Source organism: Peromyscus eremicus, chromosome 10, assembly GCF_949786415.1.
Source record: "Peromyscus eremicus chromosome 10, PerEre_H2_v1, whole genome shotgun sequence".
Taxonomy (NCBI): domain Eukaryota; kingdom Metazoa; phylum Chordata; class Mammalia; order Rodentia; family Cricetidae; genus Peromyscus; species Peromyscus eremicus.
Genome location: NC_081426.1, coordinates 42,164,922 through 42,187,153, shown reverse-complemented (window position 1 = coordinate 42,187,153; position 22,232 = coordinate 42,164,922). Strand labels below are relative to the sequence as shown.

The 22,232-nt window shown below is 37.7% G+C and overlaps 1 protein-coding gene across 1 annotated transcript in view; it reads right to left on the bottom strand.

Annotated features, from left to right (window-relative positions):
• Positions 1 to 568: 568 nt before the first annotated feature.
• Positions 569 to 22,232, bottom strand: part of Slit2 (slit guidance ligand 2) — a 117,849-nt gene continuing 96,185 nt past the window's right edge. The window contains exons 27-31 of the mRNA XM_059274739.1: positions 21,224 to 21,354; positions 9,446 to 9,600; positions 2,493 to 2,781; positions 2,062 to 2,273; positions 569 to 978 (exon numbers count right to left, since the gene is read on the bottom strand). Coding sequence (XP_059130722.1) covers positions 737 to 978; positions 2,062 to 2,273; positions 2,493 to 2,781; positions 9,446 to 9,600; positions 21,224 to 21,354 — 1,029 coding nt within the window. The 3' untranslated portion in view covers positions 569 to 736. The remainder of the gene's footprint in view (positions 979 to 2,061; positions 2,274 to 2,492; positions 2,782 to 9,445; positions 9,601 to 21,223; positions 21,355 to 22,232) is intronic.

Genomic DNA, 22,232 nt, shown 5'->3' with positions numbered 1-22,232 from the left:
TAGAACTCATAAAAACAAAAATTCATATTATTACTAATTTTTTATTTATCAATAATCTATTGGTTCTTTATCATCTCCTTTATCATTTATATTACAAAAATTAATACTGGAAAGTGGTAGATAAACACCTTCGTGTGCTGTTTCTGCAGATATGCTATCATTGCCAAAGACCATAAAATACACTGCAGCACTCCACACTCATTTCTCTCCTGAATGAAACCCAGACGTCAGGACATTTTATATCTTCCACAAAATATTTCTCATCCTTTGGATCTATCTACAGATTCTGGATTTCCATTCCCTGCCTCCCAGTCCCATTGAGATGCTTGTGCTTGGTGTGTTCTTGTGAACTGCACTGATGTGAAGGGGGTCATGGGTTTTATGCTCTGGGCAATCACATGTGAGTGTACAGTCCCATGTTAGGCTCTTGTATATGTGCTTCTGCGAGTATTAGCATGTTCCAAAGATGGCTCCGTGTTGCCATGGTCCCCACTGCTGCACTAATGCCTCCGAGTGTGGCTTTTCTTCACACTTTTTCCAGTGTAGGGGAAGCTTTAGTACAAGTGTCTTTTATTTTTTTCCCAAAGGCAGACAAGTCTTTATTATCATAATAAAAATAAGTCTGTTCTGTATTTTACAATATATTTCAAATATTTCCACTATGAAGCATGAATTAGTCCAACATGGTCAAGAAGCATACAACCTTCGCCGAAGATGGAAGCTGCTAGAAACGCAGTTAGGAGGCACATCTCGTGCAGCCGCACTTCACCACCTTCTCCACCTCGTCCACAAATGAGGATCCGTCTGTGCACTCGAAGGAGTATTTCCGCCTCTTGCTCCTCAGAGGTCCACAGCATTGCCCACCAGCACACCCACCTCTACATTCCAAGCGAGATACTTTCTTTGTTGTTTGACAGGCAGCATAACCCTGCTGCTTTTGGTAATAATCTCGGATCCGTTCCCCTCGACAAGAAATTTCTAGAAAAGAACAAGGAAATAAGAGCATTTTTAAAGACAGACACTGTAGGTTTTGTAGAGTGATTGAAAGAAAGTCAAGATATCCATTTTGTGGTCATGATCCTTCCTAGCATTTTGAAACTGCTATTTTTAGTGTGATGCTTGAAGTCTACATTATGGACTGATGGCGTGATCCAATCTTCCTTGAAAAATGCATCTTTTAGGCCTCTATTTCCAGCAAAGTGAATGCTATATATGTAGACAATAAATAGAACATGTTTGTTCTGACAAGAAAATTGGATTCCTAAATCTTTTCCTTTATTGCAAAAAGGGAGAAAAAAAATACACATCTTCAGTTTCTACAGGACTAACAGCTGGTTTTGTTTACCACGGGGAGCAGTTTTACAGAGAATGCAATTTAATTTATTAGGCCCAGAATTTAATATTATCCAATATGTTACTTAATACAAGTAACATTCCACTAACTTCATAAATTACGTGAGTATGAAGTAGTTCAAAAAAGAGACATCTGTTAAAGGCTTCCGCAGGCACGTTCATCTTATTGTCTGATGCACCAAAGTCTGTGCCAGCTGGAGGCCAGGCAAGTTCTGATTTTGGAAACAAAGCAGAGAGAGGTGGGCTGAAAACTCAGCCGGCTTCCATCGCTCTCACCTGCATAATTTACTGTGATAAATCAGTCGATTCTAAGGGCAAGGGTGACTCTGTACTCCAGCCAGGTGATTCTGTACTCAAACCAGAACAGAGCTACCACCTCCATGGTCTCTGTCTGGAGCCAGATTAGTAATACATGTAGGTGAAGGGATCAGGTAGAGGCTCAAGCTGAGTTGGGCAGCTGTACTCTGAAGAAGGGAAAAAGAGACTTTCTAGAGCAAGTCAAGTTGTGATAAGATGTCTGATGGCCATGGAACGACCTCAGAGTGAGACTTTACTGCTTTTCACAGTTAGTAACTGCATGCCACCCGAGAACCAATCAACAACAGTAGCTACAAGCCACGCCCAGGCCAAGAGTTTCCTCACTGCACTCCATCTCTTTCTCCAGGGATGAGGCATCCCTCGTGCTTTGTGACAAGGTGCCTAGGTTACCTCTGTCACAGCTGTCCCCGGTGTATCCACTGCTGCATTCACAGTAGGGCTGCCCCAGTCCAGAGAGCCTGCACTTTCCATGCTTGCACTTTATCATCTGGCAAGGGTTAAACAGATCTTCCTCTTCATCACAAAGGACACCCCCGTGGCCTTCCAGGCACTTACAGCTGTAGGAGAAGGCATTGATGGGCAAGCAGGTGCCATGTACACATCTATAGTGAAGGAAAAGCATAGGAATGAAAATAAGGTTGATAGAGGAGTTCGGAAGGTATGGTGACTAGGCAAAACCATGTCTGAATACAGAGAACAGTATTCTAATGTGTTAATTTCTCTAGGCCCCTACTCTTGCCCTGCCAACCTCCTGCCTTCTTCTCTTAGATTTGCTTGGAGAATTTAGCATATTTACTGAGTACCAAGCCACTGGAACTTACTTGTTTCCAAGGCAGGGGTCATTGGTTCGCTGGTCACAGAGGGGTCCCATCCACCCTTCCTCACATTCACAGGTGAAGCCTGACTGGCTGCTGGGCTGGCATGTGCCATGAGCACATACTTTCTTGTGGCATGGTTCACAACCAGGCAGAATGCCGGTTTGCATGGGCACTTTCCGGAAGTCCTGCAGCTCACTGTTGATGTAAAGGTTTCGGATACAGCCATGGAAGCTGGTGCCGTTCTGCCCAGGGGCCTGGCGCAACGATGCCACGTTATTCTTCCCAGGCATGCCTAGGAAGAAACAGCATGTCAGTTAAGAGTCTTTACAGGTTCCTTGGTCATTTGCTACAGAGAAATATTGAGGTTCATCAGTCCATTTCTATTACATTGGAATATATATGCTCAGATGAGGAGGTAGAGAAAAGCTGAACATTTTGTTTCTCATTTTGGTAAGATGTAGTAAGTTATTCTGACTTCTAGCTAAAATAAACCCAGTTTATTGGTGTCAGTTCTTAATTGGTAAATTTATCTCAAACAAAACTTGTAATATATATGAATTTATATAATCTTCAAGAATGTCTACTTAAAGAAAAACTAGAGGTAGACATTTTTTTCCATTCCCTGTGGGTCTAGACACCATGCACACAGGGAAGCTACCAGTTATAATTCTCTGATTAATTCTTTTTCTGATTATAACATCGAAGGATGGAGCTTAAAGAGCTTGAGTGACAGATTCCATGACACCCATGTCAGTATTTTGCTGACTGCCTGCCTTTCTTAATCCTGGAGCCCAGGTTCAGTCTACCAGGACTCTGAGAGTGGGAGCTGGATCTCTCAGTAACCCACCTCAAACTTCTCAAATTCCAACTTAGCAACTAACCCAGCACCTCAGGGGCACTGTCCCTGCTCACTTGAGGATGTCTGTGCTTGAAAAGCTCATTTTTGCTTCTTATCTGGATAGCACCTCATTTATATGATTTTTTTCTACTTAGAATGATTTTATGTAAGAAAATTAAAAAAAAAGTTTCATCACAAACAGCATTTGCAATCTTGAGGCATATACGTTCCAGAAGTGACAGTCAACTGGTAACTGTTATTTTGGCAAAGCTGAAGAATCTTTCCATGGCCTGATCCAGACCCTGAAATAGTTCCTTGACAGTACTTTACACAGAGGACCTTGCAGGACACTGGATGAGGAGACGGGAGGGAGTTGGAAGCTCCTGAGCAAATGACTTGCCTCCCAGTGCTCATGATTCAACTGTGCTGGGACTCAGAGCTATTGCTTGGGATCATAGGCTCGGCTTCACTCTCCAAGGGGCCATTGCATTCTATGGTTCTATGCCATCATTCTCTTCCCTAGGCCAAAAGACCCATTTGAGTCTTAACAGGCACCAAAAGCAGGCGTGTAGGTATACAAAGCTACTAGTCTAGAGGTCAAGTCTCTAATATTGGTTAAGTGTTTCATGGTTAATTTTCATTATCTAGTTGATGTGATTTAAAAATCACTATATGTCTGAGTTTCTGTTCCTGATACTGTTGTAAAATTCCCAGACAAAAGCAACTCAAGGGAGAAAAGCTCATTTCAACTTGCAGTTCAAGGGTTCAGTCCAGTATGGCAGAAAAGTCAAGGCCACAACAGTTTAAAGCAGCTGGCCACATCGCACGTAGAGTCAGGAAGCAGAGAGGGAGGGAAGCTAGTACTCAGCTCACTTTATATGTTAGAGTCCTGGATCCCACCCCCTCTGCCCCTAGGGAATGGTGAGACTCTTATTAAGATGCCTCTTCCCATATCAATTAACTTAATCAACACAATTCCTCACATCCATGCCCAAACGTTAAATAATCCCTCACTGGGAAACACAACCCAGGGTCTGTGCAGAAAAGTCTAACACAACAAGGAAGACATGTCATGAATATGGATGTTAAAGTATCATGAACTCGGATCTTAGGCTCAATACAAAAAAGAAACACCATTGAGTGTTTGCATTCATCTCACTCTGCTTTCTGACTGCATCAATGTGACCAGCTGCTTCATAATTTCATGACCTCTCTGCTAAGATAGACTGTGCTCTCAAACTGTAATATAGAATAAACGCTTCCTTCTTCAAATTTATTTATTTATTATTTATTTATTTATTGACACTGCAATGAGAAAGGTTACTTAGAGAGTATATCCTGGCCAGTCATTTTCCTTCTCTGGGTCTTAGTTGCCTCATTTCTACCACAAGAAGATAGCCCAGAGCAATTGTTTGTCAGCTTCTCGTACCTATGTCCTATTAAAATTGTATTTTCGAAGAGCATCTTCCCATCTTTCCCCATCATGAGATGCTGATCTTTTGTGAAAGAGGACAAGTACAGAATTCTAAAAGTCAGTATGCACCATAGGTGATTCTGATGCAGAGGGGCTCATGGCCACACTAGAACAGGTACTGAGTTCTTTGTCTTTAATTTAAAGTTCTATGAGTGAAGACATTCACATAGTGTGTGTCTGGTCCTGAAGAATGTACTACTACACCAAGATTGAGGCACGCAGTTGACTATTTTCGGGGGAGTATCAGTGACAGGAAATTCTTTCCTGTGGGGAAAGTCTTTCTAAATGGTGTTTATCCATCACAAACATGTGGACTTTAATGACCCTCATTTTGGGCCATTTCTTAAAACAGTTAAAAATGAACTTCTTCCAAAGCTATTTTAAATGCTCATTTCAGTGGAGATACAATGTTTATTTGTGCGCATATGCAGACTAAATTGAGATTGGCCAGTTTCTTCAGCAGTAAGAAGCAATGAATGAACTTGTGTCATTTAGTCCCAAATTGTACAACTTCAGAGGGTGTAGTTTTGATGGTGAAAATCTATAAAACAACATAGCTACATACTATGTACAGGCTCAACTTTCAATAGCATATAAAAATCAAGACCTTTTCTAGATTATTTTTGGACCTGGGGGTTGACCCAAACACTTCTAACTGCATGTTCTACCCTGAATTACCCTTCTAACCAATAACTATTCTGGGTCATCACTTTCATATGCTTAGTTAGAATGCTGGGTTTTAGCTGATAAACAGAAGCAGATTTGTTTTTTTTTTTTTTTGAAATAGTAATTTACTGCACAGCCCAGGATGGACTGGAACCATAAATTCCATTGCTTCAGCCTCCTGAGTGCTCAGAATACAGATGCACAATGCCTTGCCATACCTGGTTATACATGATTTTGCTTTTCATGACTTTTTCATTTGTATTTCATGGACTTTAATGGAAAGTAAATTAATCCACCAATCATTCACTAAATAACTTAGTAAATGGATTTTTAAAAAAGCCTTTCCAGTCTCTTTATGTTTTAACATGACTCTAAGGGGCATAGTACCATTATGGAAATCTTTTGTCCAAAGGCGGCATTGTTTTGGTAATATATGCCTAGATACCTATGTCTGTGTCTTATTCCTTCCCCCTGACAGTTAAGTAATAAGTGTTCTGGTTCAATTGTTAGATGGAAAAACATTAAAATTCTTCTGGTTTATGTTACATAAAGATCATGAATAGTCAGTAATGCAAGAGCAAGCTTAGCTGCACTACCAGTTTGTATTTTTCCAGAGAATGCTTCTGCAATGGACCAATGGTGAGGACATACAGGGTACCCTCCTCAGGGACAGCTCTGGTTTTAACTAGACTTAAACTTGCTTCCTTTTTGGTGACTCAGCTCCTCTTGTCTCTGCCATGTGACAGTCGGGCTGTGGTCTACTGGGTTCTTTGTTTTTTAAAGCCTGAACCACCACCATGACCGCATCCTGGGGAGGAAGTAGATGGGCTCAGTGTGTTCTCTGGCAGTGAGGCTGATACCAAGATGGTTTCCCTTAGTCCTGAATATTCAGAGGTGCTTGTGGATTCTTCCAAGACCTCTAGCCTCAGAAGGATTAGCACTTCTCAATTGGGAGTTTAATTTTTCCCCTGTTTTAAAAATTGTCTGTCTTAAACAATTTCATCTGAATTTTAAAAAGACCTGAACATCATATTTTAAGATGTTCTTAAAGCATTCACTGAAATATTTTTGAATAAAAGCACCATAAATTCAAGTCAAGGACAAATTCGGAAGTAAAAGCAAAACCATATTACTTAAGCCATTTTGTTTTCTGATTTTTGTAAAAAATTAAGTGGCAATGCAGTGGCATTGGCATCGAAAGACCTGGACATAAATAATAGTCTACCACAATTTAGCTTTGCAAACTTCTAAAAGCTTTATAAAGTTCTTGAGGCTGCCCCTTTGCAACTATGAAATGAATAAAGTAGGGTTTACCTTCTAGTTTTACTTCAGTTTTCTCTGAAAATGAAAGGTTGAGCCACTAAAAGCAGTGCCATATAAATAAAAACATTATTTAAAAGAGGAGCACTATGTAGGTAATAGCAAATGCTTAAAATATATATCTCATCTCATCCCTTTTACATCATGGTTAACACTCAGGGCTGGCTTTACACACTGCAAGGCAACTCTGTGCGCTGCAGAATGGGTCAAAATAGAAACTGAAGCCAGAGGCAAGCTCAGAATGGAGAGAAGAGGTGGCATGAAGTCCTACCCATAATCCAGGAGCTGTTGACAATAGTTAATACTGGAAGAGGGAAGTTTTATTCAAGGGATACTCCAGGTAAGTTGAGCAAGCTCCAGGAGAAGCCACACACTGAAGAATTATGAGTAGCACAAACTGGACTTTGTATTTTTTTTTTTAAAGGACACAGACATGGATAGCTAGGGAAAGCATGATAGATTTAGAAGGAATAGAGGGAGGGATGAATATGATCAAAGCACATAGTACAGAAGTTTTCAAATAACTAATTTAAAAAAGAGTCTCATAATCCTCATAGTTGTGACTGCTATGAACTAGGAGGTCAATCATCTTGTTGAGTATAGTCAGTCTGTAAGATTTTAATTGTAATGTCCCATCAGTGATTCAGAGATGTGTCTACATACTTCTTGTTGCTGGGACCAGAAGGGACATTTATTTTTCAACTTTGTGACATAGACCATCCATTAATTTGGTTCCCAACATATAGTAGATGGCCCATAATCACTCATATAATTGAATCAAAGGTGCTGAACTTTTTCTAACCTTTTACAACAACATCAATGTTCTATGATTTTTTTTAAAAAAATTTATGTGCATTGGTGTTTTGCCGGAATGTATGTTTGTGTGAGGGTGTCAGATCTTGGAGTTATAGACAGTTGTTAGCTGTCATGTGGGTGCTGGGAATTGAACCTGGGTCCTCTGTAAGAGCAGCCAGTGTTCTTAAAGTGAGTCATCTGTCCAGCCCCCTATGATTTTTTAATTATGAAAATTATTAAAAATGGAAATGATCTGGGTTTAGGAGAGAATTGCAAGCAATAGTTTTTTGTAAAATTTGGAAGGATTAAGATGATTGAATAGCATCCTGAAGTTAATCTTTTTTAGAGACTAAGAACTTCATAAAAATACTAGTCCTGAGCCGGACTGTGGTGGCGCACACCTTTAATCCCAGCACTTGGGAGGCAGAGCCAGTCGGATCTCTGTGAGTTCGAGGCCAGCCTGGTCTACAAAGCGAGTTCCAGGAAAGGCGCAAAGCTACACAGAGAAACCCTGTCTCAAAAAAAAAAAAAAAAATACTAGTCCTGATGAAGAAATGAAGTGTGTTGACATGTTTAGAGGCTTTAGTTATCTGTTAAATAAGTTAATCTTATCAACTCCATAATTTAACTTATTGTATTTCAATTCAATATCACATCTTGTTATCCTTTTTCTGAATTTTGCAATTCTGAGTCCAATTTACACTTCCTTTTCCAGATATAGACAATGGTAAGAGTTCTGCTCTTTATAAGTTTTCTCCCTGTACTTCTTTATCTCTCTTTGTCTCTCTGCTTCTGTCTTTCTCTCTTCCCCAACTTCCTTCTTATTGCTTAAAGTAAGACTTGGAGTTGGACTGTAGCATTCCTAGCACTAGCCTACCTTGCCAAGGTTTTCTTTTTTTCCTTCACTGTAAGAGCCCAGCTAAACAAATATACTTCCTACTAGTCTGATGAAATCCTTAAATTTAAGTCACTGATTATTTCATTGCGTTTCAGTGACAATTACTCTATAATTTGTATGAACTTCTAGAAATACCAGCATGGTAACATTGGGTTGAGCTGATATTATCTGCCTCATTAAGGGAGCAGGGAGCAGGGTTGGGGACTACTTGTACTACTTTGCACCAAACTTAATCGTGTGTGTGTGTGTGTGTGTGTGTGTGTGTGCGTGTGTGTGTGTGTGTGTGTGTGTGTGTGTGTGTGTGTTCAGGTGCATGAAATCATGTGTATATGTGTATGTGTGTGTGTGTGTGTGTGTGTGTGTGTGTGTGTAGGCTAGAGAACAACTTCTGGTGTCCTTTATCAGGATCCCTGTACCTTTTCTTTTGAAATAGGTTCTCCCATTGCCCTGGATCTCACTCAGTAGGAAAGGCAGACAAGCAGATCCACTAAGCCCTAATCTGCTTGTCAACCTCCTCAGCACTGAAATTGTAAGTATACCACACTACCTGGCATTTCACATGGCTGCTGGGCATTTAACTCAGGTTCCTGAGCACTTTATACACTGAGATGTCTCCCCAGCCTTATTTTATAATTTTCTAACTTGATCTCTAACCAATTTTCTGCTTCTGTCTGCAGACAGATATACAATTAAATGACACTATATATAAATTACCTAGCTAGTATGTCATAGATGAAGAACTAATGTCCTTCTCAGACCCGATGACATACTGAGTTAGACCCAGAACCAGGATGACCGAATGGTCCCTTAAGAGACACTTCCATCTCTTTCTGTTTTATGCTTGTTGGCCAATTACATGATTGATCAGTGTCAATGATCATGGCACCAGGCACCAGTAACTTCAGATTTGATCTATAATGAGAAGCACAGAGTTGGAAGACCATTGGATTTGGAAGGAAGTTCACCTCCTACATAAAGTGGGGAGTCAAAATTCAGAGTAGATTGTTTTGACAAGTTGGTGATGATTTTAGGGCTTCCTCCATCCACGGAGAGGGAAAGGCTCGAATCCAGGGTCAGTAGCTCCACAATGTGGAAATTTCCATCATTGATTGTCTCCACACTGCAATAGAAGGAAATAAAAAAATTAACTCAAATCATAGTTAAAATACAAGCTTCAATAAACACAGCTTCAGAAGAGACATTCATAGCAGACATTAGGGAAATTGACTTTTAAAGGGTATTCTGAAGGAGATAAAATTAATTTTGATCTCTCAGGATCTGGGCACAAAATAAATCTGTTCTCCCACAGAGAGAACTGGACATAAGTATAACCATTAAGCCAGCCACATTCACTCCATTTGTGGAATTCACAAATGAGAACTTATTTGTTTTACTTTTAAAGGACATAAAAGTTTCATTTACCAAGTGACAGTTTACGACTCCAAATGGCATTAAGAAGCCTGCACCTCCTTTGGAGGCTCCACAGGATTGCTGCCTTTTGCAATGTGACACAGTGTGTTAGCACCCACCAGAATCGAGATGCAGAGGAAGACAAGAACCAACTTGATAGGGTCTCTGCACTTTTTCACATTTCATAAATTGAAAACATACTTTCATTTCTTGTCTATTTTTGGAGGGATACTTCTCGAGCCGCATTATCGTGAGATATAGTTATTCAATTGATAGTTAGGATTAACAGGTTAAATAACATTCTTAACATAGTCAATATGACAGTGTTATTTCCTTTTTAAAATATGATTTTGAAATGGTAATGCAATTACATAATTTTTTTGTAAAGAAGTAGAAGTATTAAGGAATGGATGCTAACAGAAAATGAAGATTGGGACATAAGATTAAGTTTGGTTTATTTGTTAATGGTTTTTAATTTTTTTTTACTATACTTGACTTTGGTTTTAAACGGGCCAAAAAACTTATCACGATAAATGATCAGTTCCATGTCAGGAACACTCTGACAGCTAGTGCATAGACAAAAGATGGCATAATAGAAGCTGGGTTAAAACAATAAATACTGAACATTAAAGATCTAATATACTGAAATCCTGTCTAAAATGGTTGAGAAAAGGTTCAAACACGGACAGGCATGGGGATATGAGAGACATAATTTGTGAATGTGAATGTATAACACTGGCTACAAAAAATGATTATTCCATTTTCTTGTACTAATATTTAAATTCAGTGAGGTCAAGCCTAGAAACTGACACAAAATGTACTAATATTTCTGCATATTTTCATCACTAGAATCTAATCATATACCACTGTTTGTTGACCAAAACCAAAAGAGTTTTGATTTGTGGACAGTTTAAAATAGTCTTCAGAAACATGAGGAAGTTTTAAATCCTTGGCATAGCGTTTAAAAGTTCCCATGTCTGTGGCTGTGGAGGTGGTTCAATGAGCAAAGTGCCTGTTGTACAAGTGTGAAGACATGAATTCATGTTCACAGTACGTATAAGAGCCATTGTAACCCCAGTACCGAAGGAGTGGACACAGGTGGATGCTTAGAGCACTTTGGCTAAAAGCCTAGCTGAATCAGTGAGCTACATGGAGTTCAGTGAGAGAGTCAGAGAGCCATGGAGAGAAACACTTGGTTTTAATCTTTAGCACAGATGCACATATCTGAGCACACACTTGGAAACACCACAGCTCACCCCCCCCCCCCCCCCCACACACACACATACACACACAGCTTAAACAAAGAGTTCACATGGGCCAGGATCTTGAATACCTGGTCTCATATATCACTTAAAAAAATCAATATGTAGGTTGAGAGATGGATAAGTGGGCAAAAGTACTTGTTGCCAAAGGTTGATGACCCAAATTTTATTCCCAGAAACTGAGAACTGACTCCTGAAAGTTTCCCTCTGACCTCCTGCTATGGCACACATTTGCATACATGCATGCCGGAGTGGACACACACACACACACACACACACACACACACACACACACACAAACACACACACACACACACAGAGACAGAGAGACAGAGACAGAGAGAGACAGAGAGAAAATAAAGTGAAAATGAATTAGACATGCCAATTAATATTTTTCCTTCTACACCTTTAATTATATCAACACTCAGCAATACTAAAAATCAGCGAAGGGGATAACTTACTGCCTGAATAAAGTTTCACAGTGTAAAGTTAGTTAAATATGGGTTTCTTTCTTCATGTATTTTGGAGACAGGATCCAGGGGATCCAGTGCCTATGAATTGTAACCACAACCAGCAGGAACGAAACAGTGGTGTGTGTATTTTGGTGTTAACCAACAGCTCTCTCTAATGGTACTTAAGGCCCTCCTAACAAGAGGGAAATAATGCCTGGTATTGGAAACCTAGCAAACTACCCAGGTCTAGTGACATCTTGGATCTAAGAGGAGAATCTACAACTGCCACTTTCCTATACTAGCACAATCCCTAACTACATTCTAAATATTTATCTTTACACACACAGATAAATGTAACTTTCACCCCTCATCAAATACATTGCTCTTTGCAACAATTAGGCCATTACATAAAACTACAACTCATCAAAATGCAAAGGACAAGTCATGTTGTGGTACCCAGCAAACCGATCCATTACAACACTGTCCCTAAGAGTTGGGAACACTACAGAGGAAGAAGCAGAAAGATTATAAGCCAGCATGTGATTGTGTCTCCTAAAAATGATGGGAAAGCTACACTCATGAAATCTAAACAACATGGTGTCTTCAAAAGGATCAGAACAAGGGCTATATAAACAGACATGCTAATATGGAAGGAGGAAATCTCCCAGGGCCAGAACCCTATAGAAAGAACTGTAGGCAACTGAAGAATGCTGAGAGCAGGAGAAATAACCTTCCCCAGGAAAGACCTTTGCAACTGGTTATCCCATACCAAGGGGTCAATCTGAAATCATGTACATACAAGAACCATTTTATACACTGTACATGTTGTACTTATTTATTTAGGAGTGAAAAATATCAGCTATTAAAGAAATAGAGGACATGAGGGAAGAGGGGAAGAAACTACTACAGGGGAGGGGTTGGAGGTAGGAAAGGGAAGGGAGCAAATGATGTAACTATATTATAAACCCTTTTAAAGGTTTATTTTTTATGTGTATTATTTTTGTTTTTTTCTACATGTAAATCAGTGTTCTTTGTGTATACAGAGGTCAAAAGAAGGTATTGAATTCTCTGGAACTGGAGCTTTGGTTAATTATATTTTAATTTTAAACCATAAAAAGTAATTAAGAAAATGACCTTCTTCCAAAGAGATATGTTGAATTTTACTGTTAGCACTTGGTTTAATTGAGATAAATTCAGATTTGAGCTCTGCTTTTGCTTTATTAAATGTTTGAGAAGTTATTTTATTAAATCTTTCACAAATTATTTTATGGCAACACACTTCAGTTCTCTCTGGTGAATGCTGTAAATATTTTCCCATTTCACAGTTAATTTTGCATCAAGAAGAAATAATTTTACAAGCATGCATTGCATACCAAGTTAAATGTCAGATATTAGTCTCATCACCACATTCATTAGCAACATCATACAAACTTTTCTCAAATCTTAAGGAAAAGTTTGATTTAGTTCATTTTACAATGCTACTTGAAAGAAAATGCTAAAAATCAACCAAAATGTAACTTCTTTGAGGTATATCTGATTCAGCGTACCAAAAGTTACAAACTGAAGTATTAAAGTTACACATAGTGAAGGTCATAGCCAATGGATACTCCCCTGAGATCATATGCAACTTGAGGTGGTTTTATACAGATCTTCTATAAACATTGGCCTTAATTAGACTATAAATATTAATACAGAGGTACCTTTTTTCTCTTTAAAATTGCAAAGAAAAGGCTCACATCTACTGTGGAATGTGCTCTTGGTCATATATTGATTTCTGACAATCAGTCCAGACATGTCATTGCTAGTGAAGGCGTTTGGTGTGGTAAAATTGAGTGGCTCAAGACCTTTAACGTTTTATGCTTCTTAATGCAGTGTTCCAACTGGGAGGCAAGAGGTAGGTCATTTCATCAACAACTCAATTTACTTACTTACCAGTCATTTTCTTTTCTGTTCTGTGTTTCAGTTGTTTTTGAGTTCTACATCTTTAATGCAAGCTAAATTGTAAGCTACTTTAAAGTAAGAGTCATATATTATGTATTTCTGTATATTTGCAAGTGTTCACATGAATATATGATAAAATTTAGAAGCTCCATAAACAAGCTATAGAAACATAAGTGAGATTTATTAAAGGTATCGGGAATTGTTTTTAGTTATAGTATTAGGTAATAGTTATAACCAATAGGCTTCTGGAATATTTAGAGATGCCTCTCCTAGATATATTTTATTAAGAAATGTTATTATAATTAAGTATAATGCTGAGTGGTATAGGTTGCTTAGCTTGTCCTACTTCTAATGAAATGAGTGACCTGGGACAGTTGGGACCATTTCTTTTTCATTAGAGAAATGCAAATAATAAAGGCAAAATTTATTTGACACTATGAAAGAAGTACTGTTTACAAACATTCCACACATTTACAATGGTTCTCTTAAGCCTCATAAGAGTAGGACATCATGTTACCAAAGGTGACAAAGTTAGCTGGTGGCTAAACAGATCTGAAACCAGGATGCCTGCTTTGTGTGTCTATGCTTTTAATTACCATGCAACACTTTTTAAATGAAAATTACTCATAACAAGCTTGTAATATTTTGTTAAGCATCCTGGTTAACCTGCTATTTCCAGATCCCCGAATAACTCAGGATGGTTACATTTTAAGCAAATTGATATGAAGATTGTACAACTTGGTACATCTAATAAAAATCACTGTATTGAAAAAATATTGAATAATTGCACAATGAGGGCCTAAAGATTGTACAAATGCATATCAAGTATGTATGAAAATTGAGTTTGGATCTTATTTTCCAATTATGAGTGAGTTTTTCAGTAAGATTTTCCTCTTATAAAACAAGGTAAGTGTCTCAACTGATAAAAGCCTGAGAACAATAACCACTGAGGTTAATTTTATTTATACAATTTTAGAATAAAGCAAGGCTTGATCTTGACTTTTTAAAGAGGTTTATAAAAATTAAAAATTTCAGTGTCTTTGTTTGTTAAAAATAATATGGTACCACAGGACCTGAAGAGACTATGTCTGGCTGAAAAATAGTCTAAACTTAAATTGGGGTTTCATGCTATCTTGTCTAGGACGAGTGGCGCTGGGGCTGTTTAAGGATGCTGTACCTGTGTATGCTTTTAAAATAAAAGCATGATTGGCACCCCAACATTTCCGCTGCAAGACTGACTGAGGTACCACTGATTTTGCAGTCCATCATAGTCACCTCTCTCCAGGCCCTGCTGCAATGCACAGTGCCCTCTGGGGTTCTGATAATATTGATAAACTTCCTTCCACCACTCCCTGAGGGAATAACACACATATGAGGACTCAAAAAATAAGATAGCCATTGAACCACTTAACTTTGCCCCATCCAACTGGGAGCATGAATTCTGTTTGTTACCATTAATATGTAATTTAGGTTCACTATTCTCATCTATTACCTTGGATTTTGTTTATTTGAATTTCTGCACTGAAAATGGTTATAAGAAAACCATGCAATCTTCCAATTGTGTGGCATACTTCATAAAAACAGTTTTAAAATTTGGAGCTTAGAAGAAAACAGGAACTCTAAAATGTTCATCCTTCTCTCTCATCTTTCTACTCAGCAAAACATATTAACAATGGAGTTTTATATTTGTACAATCTACCAGTTTGAATGTATTTCAATAGTTTAATAAGGATGAGAATTCTAAAATTCTTTCCTTCCTTCTTTCCTTCCTTCCTTCCTTCCTTCCTTCCTTCCTTCCTTCCTTCCTTCCTTCCTTCTTTCCTTCCCTCCCCCTCCCTTCCTCCTTCCCTCTCTATCTCTCTATTCTTTTTTCTTTCTTCTTCTTTCTTTCTTTCTTTCTTTCTCTTTCTTTCTCTCTCTCCCTTTTTGCTGTCTCTCTGTCTCTCACGCTCTTGCTCTCTTTATTTCTTTTCTTTTTTGTGACAGTGGGATCCAATTGTTTTGCCTTAAAAGATTTAAATGTCTGGTGACAAAATCCATACAGTGAAATAAAAATCTATGATCAGACAAGAAGATCTTGTCATTTCATGTTGACATCCTCATACTGGACATAACTCATCCATAGAGGATATGATACTAATACTATATATTTTTTAAAAAAGCTCTTCTGCCTATCATTTTAAATGAAAGTGAGCAGAAAGCCCAGTGAGATTAAAGGTGTTTATGTCTACTCTGTGCATCAGTGTTTTCCAGAAGAAATTTTTCTAGACTAGTTTTCTAAATAATGTATTTTCACCAATGTTTTGAAGCAGATTCAATTAAATAAAATATACTGAAATGGACAGAAAGGAACTATAGTCTGTAAGGCAGTGAGGTTCTCAGTAGTGTCTATATTCACCTTTGTACAGAGATAAGGACAATCCACAAACCACCAACAGCATCAGGTACTGGGAGCCTACTCTGTGTCCTGTCCAGCCTACCCTGTGTCATTTGTATGCATTCTTTCAAAGTTTCACAACTGCATGTGAAAACCATAATGGTTCTAACCCTTGAGATGAAACGAAAGATGTTCAGAGAGATGACATAGCTTTGCCCAAAGCAAAATCATATTTCTAATGGTGATACCTTCCCAGACAGCATGTGAAAATGGTTGAATCGTAAAAATAAGGATGTAAAGATTCTGTTTGTCCACCTCCAAGAGAGACCATCTTTACTGTTCCACCTGTGCTGAGGCTCTTCTTTTCCTTCTCTCACCTCTACTTGTCCATCCTTCTCCATCTTTCCTTTCCCTCTTCCTCCTCTCTCTCTCCTCTGCTTCTCCTCCATCTTAGACAAGTGGATAATCCAGACAGTGTGAAGCCAAGGAAACCTAGCAGTTGGCAGCAGAAAGTGCCATGGACTCACAACAGTCTCCTACACGTGTAGTTCTGTAAACCAGCATAGTAGACACTCCTGATTTCCTAATTTTCACAGTGTTTCCAAAGAAGCTATCTCATTTGGCATATGGCATTAATTTTAATTTTAAGAAAAGTGTGTATACTCTCTTAAGTATTTCTTAAAAAAAATCCTTAAAAGTTTATGTTAATCTCAGTTAAATAAAGTTGCTTTGATGAGCATCAAATGATCATTGTGTTTGAGAATTATATTTCTAGTCTCTGAATAGCGTGGAAGATAGCATTATGTTGATGTATTCATTCACTCACTCACTCACTCACTCATTCACTAACTCGTCCAGTCACGGTATTAGTATTGAGTCCCTCTGTATGCCATTATCTAAATTCAAAAGGCAGACATGTGGTCAGAACTTGTGTTCAATCATTCCTTACACAGCTCACTTCCTATTTGTTGTTGCAGATCAGATCCCTACAGATTGTGAGGCATTAGCAAAACAACCAGCCTTTGGGGGAGAAAGAGCCTATATGTGTAGCATTTGATGACTGCTATGACAGAAATATCAGGGACATGGCTGCTATCAAGACAGCATCAAGCCTGACATTACACATTTTAGACATAGGAAGAGACATATGTCATGAGCTCTCAAAACACAGCTTAAGTTATTCTCCTCACACAAGTTGTTGTTAAAGTCTACTCCATGGATTACAGCATTGCCTTCGAGTTTGTAAGGCATGTAAAATTTCACACCCTGGAGACCCCAGAATCAGAAAGGAGTGGAGGGCTCCAGCATAAAATTTCCCTCTACTGTTTGTATTCCTGGTGCTGGGAATCTATATTCTTCTTAAAAAAGGCCACAATCTTCTGTGGTGATGTAAGAAATAAACTGATAAAATATTCTACTTTATTAGTACTGAAAAATAAAAAAAATACATCTTGTGTTTCATTAACACCCATAAAGATATGTTAACTACTCTCCTAATATTTAACACTGTATTTTTATTTGTATAAGCTTATGTGTCTGTGTCCGTGTGCGGATACGTGCTCCTGAGTGTAGTTGTCTATAGAGGCCAAGGCACAGAGACCAGGAGCTGGAGGTCCAGTGGTTCTAAGTTTTCCATGTGTGGGTGCTGGCAACACTCTGCAGAAGCAGCTTGTGCTATCTACTGAACTCTATCTAGCCCTCATAATTTAGAAATAACAACTGATCAAGTTTACAAAATTGTTATTTTCTTAGAAAAAGGACCTTTGTTTAATCAAAGAAAAAATGTTATAGTTTTATTAAAAACAATGTTCTCTTTATCTAGATTCGAAAAAATAACTTTGAAGAAAAACATATCAATCTATATCTGACCCTGTGAAACCATTATTCTCTTCTAATTTATTTGAAGCAATAACTGACATCACAAGTAAATTTTTTAAACTACAAAACAACCTTATAGGTACAATAACTGAATATGTGATTGTTTTTCTCTAATATTCCAAAATAAACTAGATTTTAGTCAAAGTTGAGAAGGAATCAATCAAATGATAAAGTGTACTTGATGGAGAAAATTAATTTCCATATGCAATTTCCTCATGAGCACTAAGCAATACATAATGTAGAAAATGTTGCTCATCAAAGTGAAATTTATATAACAGAAATCATATGCAAGGAAACCAAACACAAACAAAAACTGTTACCCAAAATAAGAATACTTAATTATGTTTTTTAAAGCAACAGTACGTACTTTTAATAATGTTATAGACCGTTGATAAGAAAAAGGATTTGAACATTTAATTTAACTGAACTTTAAGTAGCTCACAAGAGCTGATTGTACTAGTGCAAATGGTGGGTTTTTACTAAAGCAAGGCCAAAGTAGAGCATGTCTCTCACAATTTCTAGAAAAGGGGGAAGAAGCAGAAAGACTGTACCATTCTCTGATGGTTGGAGGTAAGCCTGAAAATCAGAGCAGTATTTAACTGCACAGTGGACACAGAATGAAACAGAGGATGAGAAACAAACTCACCTCACCCTAGATGCCATGAAGCCAGCCTATGAATAAAGACTGTGATGGACACTTGGCTTCACCCTGAAGAGAATTTTTTAAAAAATGTATTTTTGGGGAATTCTGAATCTATGATGTCAGTAGTTATTATTATTCATTAATTTATATTAATTATCTGGATATTTTGCTTATTTTTGCTTCCCAGCATAATCTTACAAGGATAGTACTATCATTTATTATCTGCATACTTAGGTGAAGACCAGATGGTGATGATATGCATAACACATAGTTTCCAGGGCATTGTCTTTTTCTAGTTTTTCAAGATTTTGTCCACGTGCTGATGGCATTTAAATGGTTGAAAACTCAAAATAATGTATAGTGGCATCCATGCAGAAATTATACTTCTATCCCTCCATTTTTATATCCATCTTTAATTGATGTTAAGACCCGGAATACAAATATCTGTAATCCTATACGCTCCTCTGACACCATTCATAATTTTTACCTTTAATTTTTTTCTTGAGACAGGGTCTCTCTATTATGTAGCTCTGGCCATCCTGGAACTCCCAATGTAGACCAGGCTGGACTTGCACCCCCAGAGATCTACCTGCTTCTGCTTTCCAAGTGCTGGGATTAAAGGCATATGCCACCACACCCTGCCTCTACTTTTTATTTTAAATTGAGTATTACACTTTGATATTCTCTCATTTTTTGGCCAAGATTTGCCCATTTTTTCTTTACCCCCTGCCCTTTTACCTTTTGGTCCTTAGCATATTATTAATTTTCTTAACATTCAAGAATTTTAAGTTAATACAATATAATACCTGAAATTCAGGTAATTATTGCCTGTCTTTTTAAACTATAAAATAATGTAATAGCTTTCTCAAATTGTATGTTTTAATTTGAGAAACAAGAATTAAATAGAACCCGTTTGCCATGACCTAATAACACATGACTCTATTATATAATTTTCTAACAGAAACATGAGCTTTTAGTTTTAAATAGAGAGTGGAGAGTATGCAACATAGTATTCTTTTTATAACTGTCACAGGACACATACTATTTTTAATTGAGGCAAAATAAATGGTAATGAATGTAGAATCAAACAAACAAAAAATGTCCTTTCCAGTAAGTTTTCATTTGGGTAATATCACTTGGGTTCCTCCAACTTATCTAGAAATATTTCATTATATTTTTATGTGAATTGTATCTTTAATATGCCAACACAAGAATCTTTACTATGGTTTGGAAGCGTTTTATACTGCATCATTGTCATGAAAAAGCATAAAATAAAATAAAATGAACCACAAACTTTGGAAATCTTTTTATGGGCTGAAACACTATATAATTTGAAGGTTAATGATACATAAAATGTTGGCAGTAATTTATCAACATTTGGAGGTGAAATAACCCTTGTATTCCACTTGAAAACCAATAATTATGTGTCTATGTCTATGCTCTAAATAGTCCCAAGTGGGCTAGCTAACCACCAGCAAGACTGATCAAATTCTACTCATGGCTGTAAATTGGCATCTACTTTCCCAGAACTGTTTATGAAGGAGCCAACAAGCTGTGAAGACTTTTGAAGCACATTTATATATGCACAGATAACACGAATAAGATTGAGATCACTTACTGTATTTTATGTCAAAGTCAACACCCAATCACTTGTAGCCAAGGGTATTTGGTCTACAGATGTGTTTTGTTCATAAATATGGTGCTTTAAATGTGAGTCAATCTGGGCAAGGTGACACAGCCCTTTAATCCTAGCACTCATGAGTCAGAGGCAGGTGGATCTCTGAGTTCCAGTCCAGCCTGATTCACAGAGAGAGCTCCACAACAGACAGGACTAAATTGAGAAACCTTGTCTTGAAACAACAACAGCAATGTGAATCAATATTTAAAGGAGAGAAAAATTCATATTGAGAAAATAGATGAATGATATATATATAGACTTGGACCAACATTTTTACATGACAGCATCCAAGTAGAAAGAGATTTGATTTTATTTTCCTCTCATCACAGCCACTTCTATTACATTGCCTACCTCAAAGTTATTTGTCATAGAGGAATATATACTTACAAAGCCAGACCTTTAAGGAATATAAGAGAGCATAGTCTTTCCCTAAACTTGACTTGCTTAATTCATTTAAATTATCTGCCTAGAGAAACTATGTATAAGAGTATGATCCCTGATCTAAAGGTGATTGTACAGTTATTTTTACACTTGAAGTAACTGAGTGGATGATCAAGCATTATTGATACTAATGGAATTACAAAGCATATAGCAATACCTTGAGTGCGTCATTAAATTCATGCATAAAATATCTAACCTCCAACGCAACAGTGTTGAAGGGTAGGGAAGCTACAAGGTAATTTAAGTCATGAGGGCTCTGCCTTCACCTGGGTAAAGACTGAAGCTTCAGGGAGTGGGTTAGTTAGTGTGAGTCCCTGATAAAGGGATGGGCCAGCCCTCTTCCCTCCCCCTATCTCTGACACATGTTCCCCCCACACTTTTACCTTCTACTATAAGATGATACTGCTAAAAGGTACTTCCTTGCAAGATTAGTGTCCTTATCTTGGATTTCCTAGTTTGCAAATTATAAAAAAATGAATCTCTGATGTTTATGTTACTCAATCACAAGTATCCTGCTACAGCAGTTCATAAAGTTCACTAAGCCACCTGTTATCAACAAAATATTCCCAGCCCTTCCTATTACAGAATTTTTTTTTAGAAGAGAAGCAGTTCTTCATTGAACAAGTTCTTTCACCTTTACCAGTAATTGAGAGATCTTCACCTGTAAATGGCCGAAGCCGGGTGAGAACCGGTGTCATAGCTGGCTCGAACTCGCCCTCGATAGAGTTCCACAGCAATGTGGTCTTTGTCACCCTTATACAGGAGGATGCCGCTGTCTTCATCTGTGGCAATCTAGTAGGAGGTAGCCCTGATGTTAGGATGCACAGTCAACCAAACGTATTCATCCAAAGAAACAGGCAGCCTAAGTGAATGAGGGCTGTTCACTATGGTTTGTCTCGTGGCCATGAGAAAATAATGCTTGTTAAAATTACTGCTTAAAGGCAACTTGTCTGTGAGTTGTTCTGTTGTAAATAAATCCAAGAAAAATTAAGGAAAACAGTCACAAATACTCAAGGAAACCTTTTAGATGTCATGTCAGAATTGTCTTGGCTGGAAATTTTCATGTATCTGTAGTTTCGGTTTGTTTTTGTTCCTAATCCAAGCTTTATTACTGGCATATACTACATGTGACTATATTAAGCAAAATGAATTCTCAAAACCTATTCAAAATTATTTACACTCATGTCATGTGTAGGGAGAAATAGAATATATTTGGTTTTATATTGCTTTTTTTTTTCTTCTGTGGGCTTTCAAAGGATTTAAGTGTGAGTTAGAATTTAAAAGTCCCAATAGCGGTGAACTTCACATTATTATTCAATGTGGCAAGCGCTAGAAGGTGGATGGTGTGAAGAAAGATATTAAAGGAAGATTGCCTCCCTCCCAGGGTTCTTGCCAGGTTCAGAAGCCCCACCCCTATTGTTGGTGTCAGATTATAAAAATAAAAGGAGGGGGAAGCCTCTAGGAAGTGGATCAAAGACATTTACATTGAAAATATACTAAATGATTTTGCTCACTGATTAAGCAAGTATGTCCAAATACTCTACATTTATTATCCCTAACCTAGTACCAGGTACACCTTAGGGGTGTGAAAATTTTGCTTAATGGTAATTGTCTTATTAGCAAGACATAAAAATGTCTGTTAATTCCACGTCCTTTCCTCAAGGCTCTGG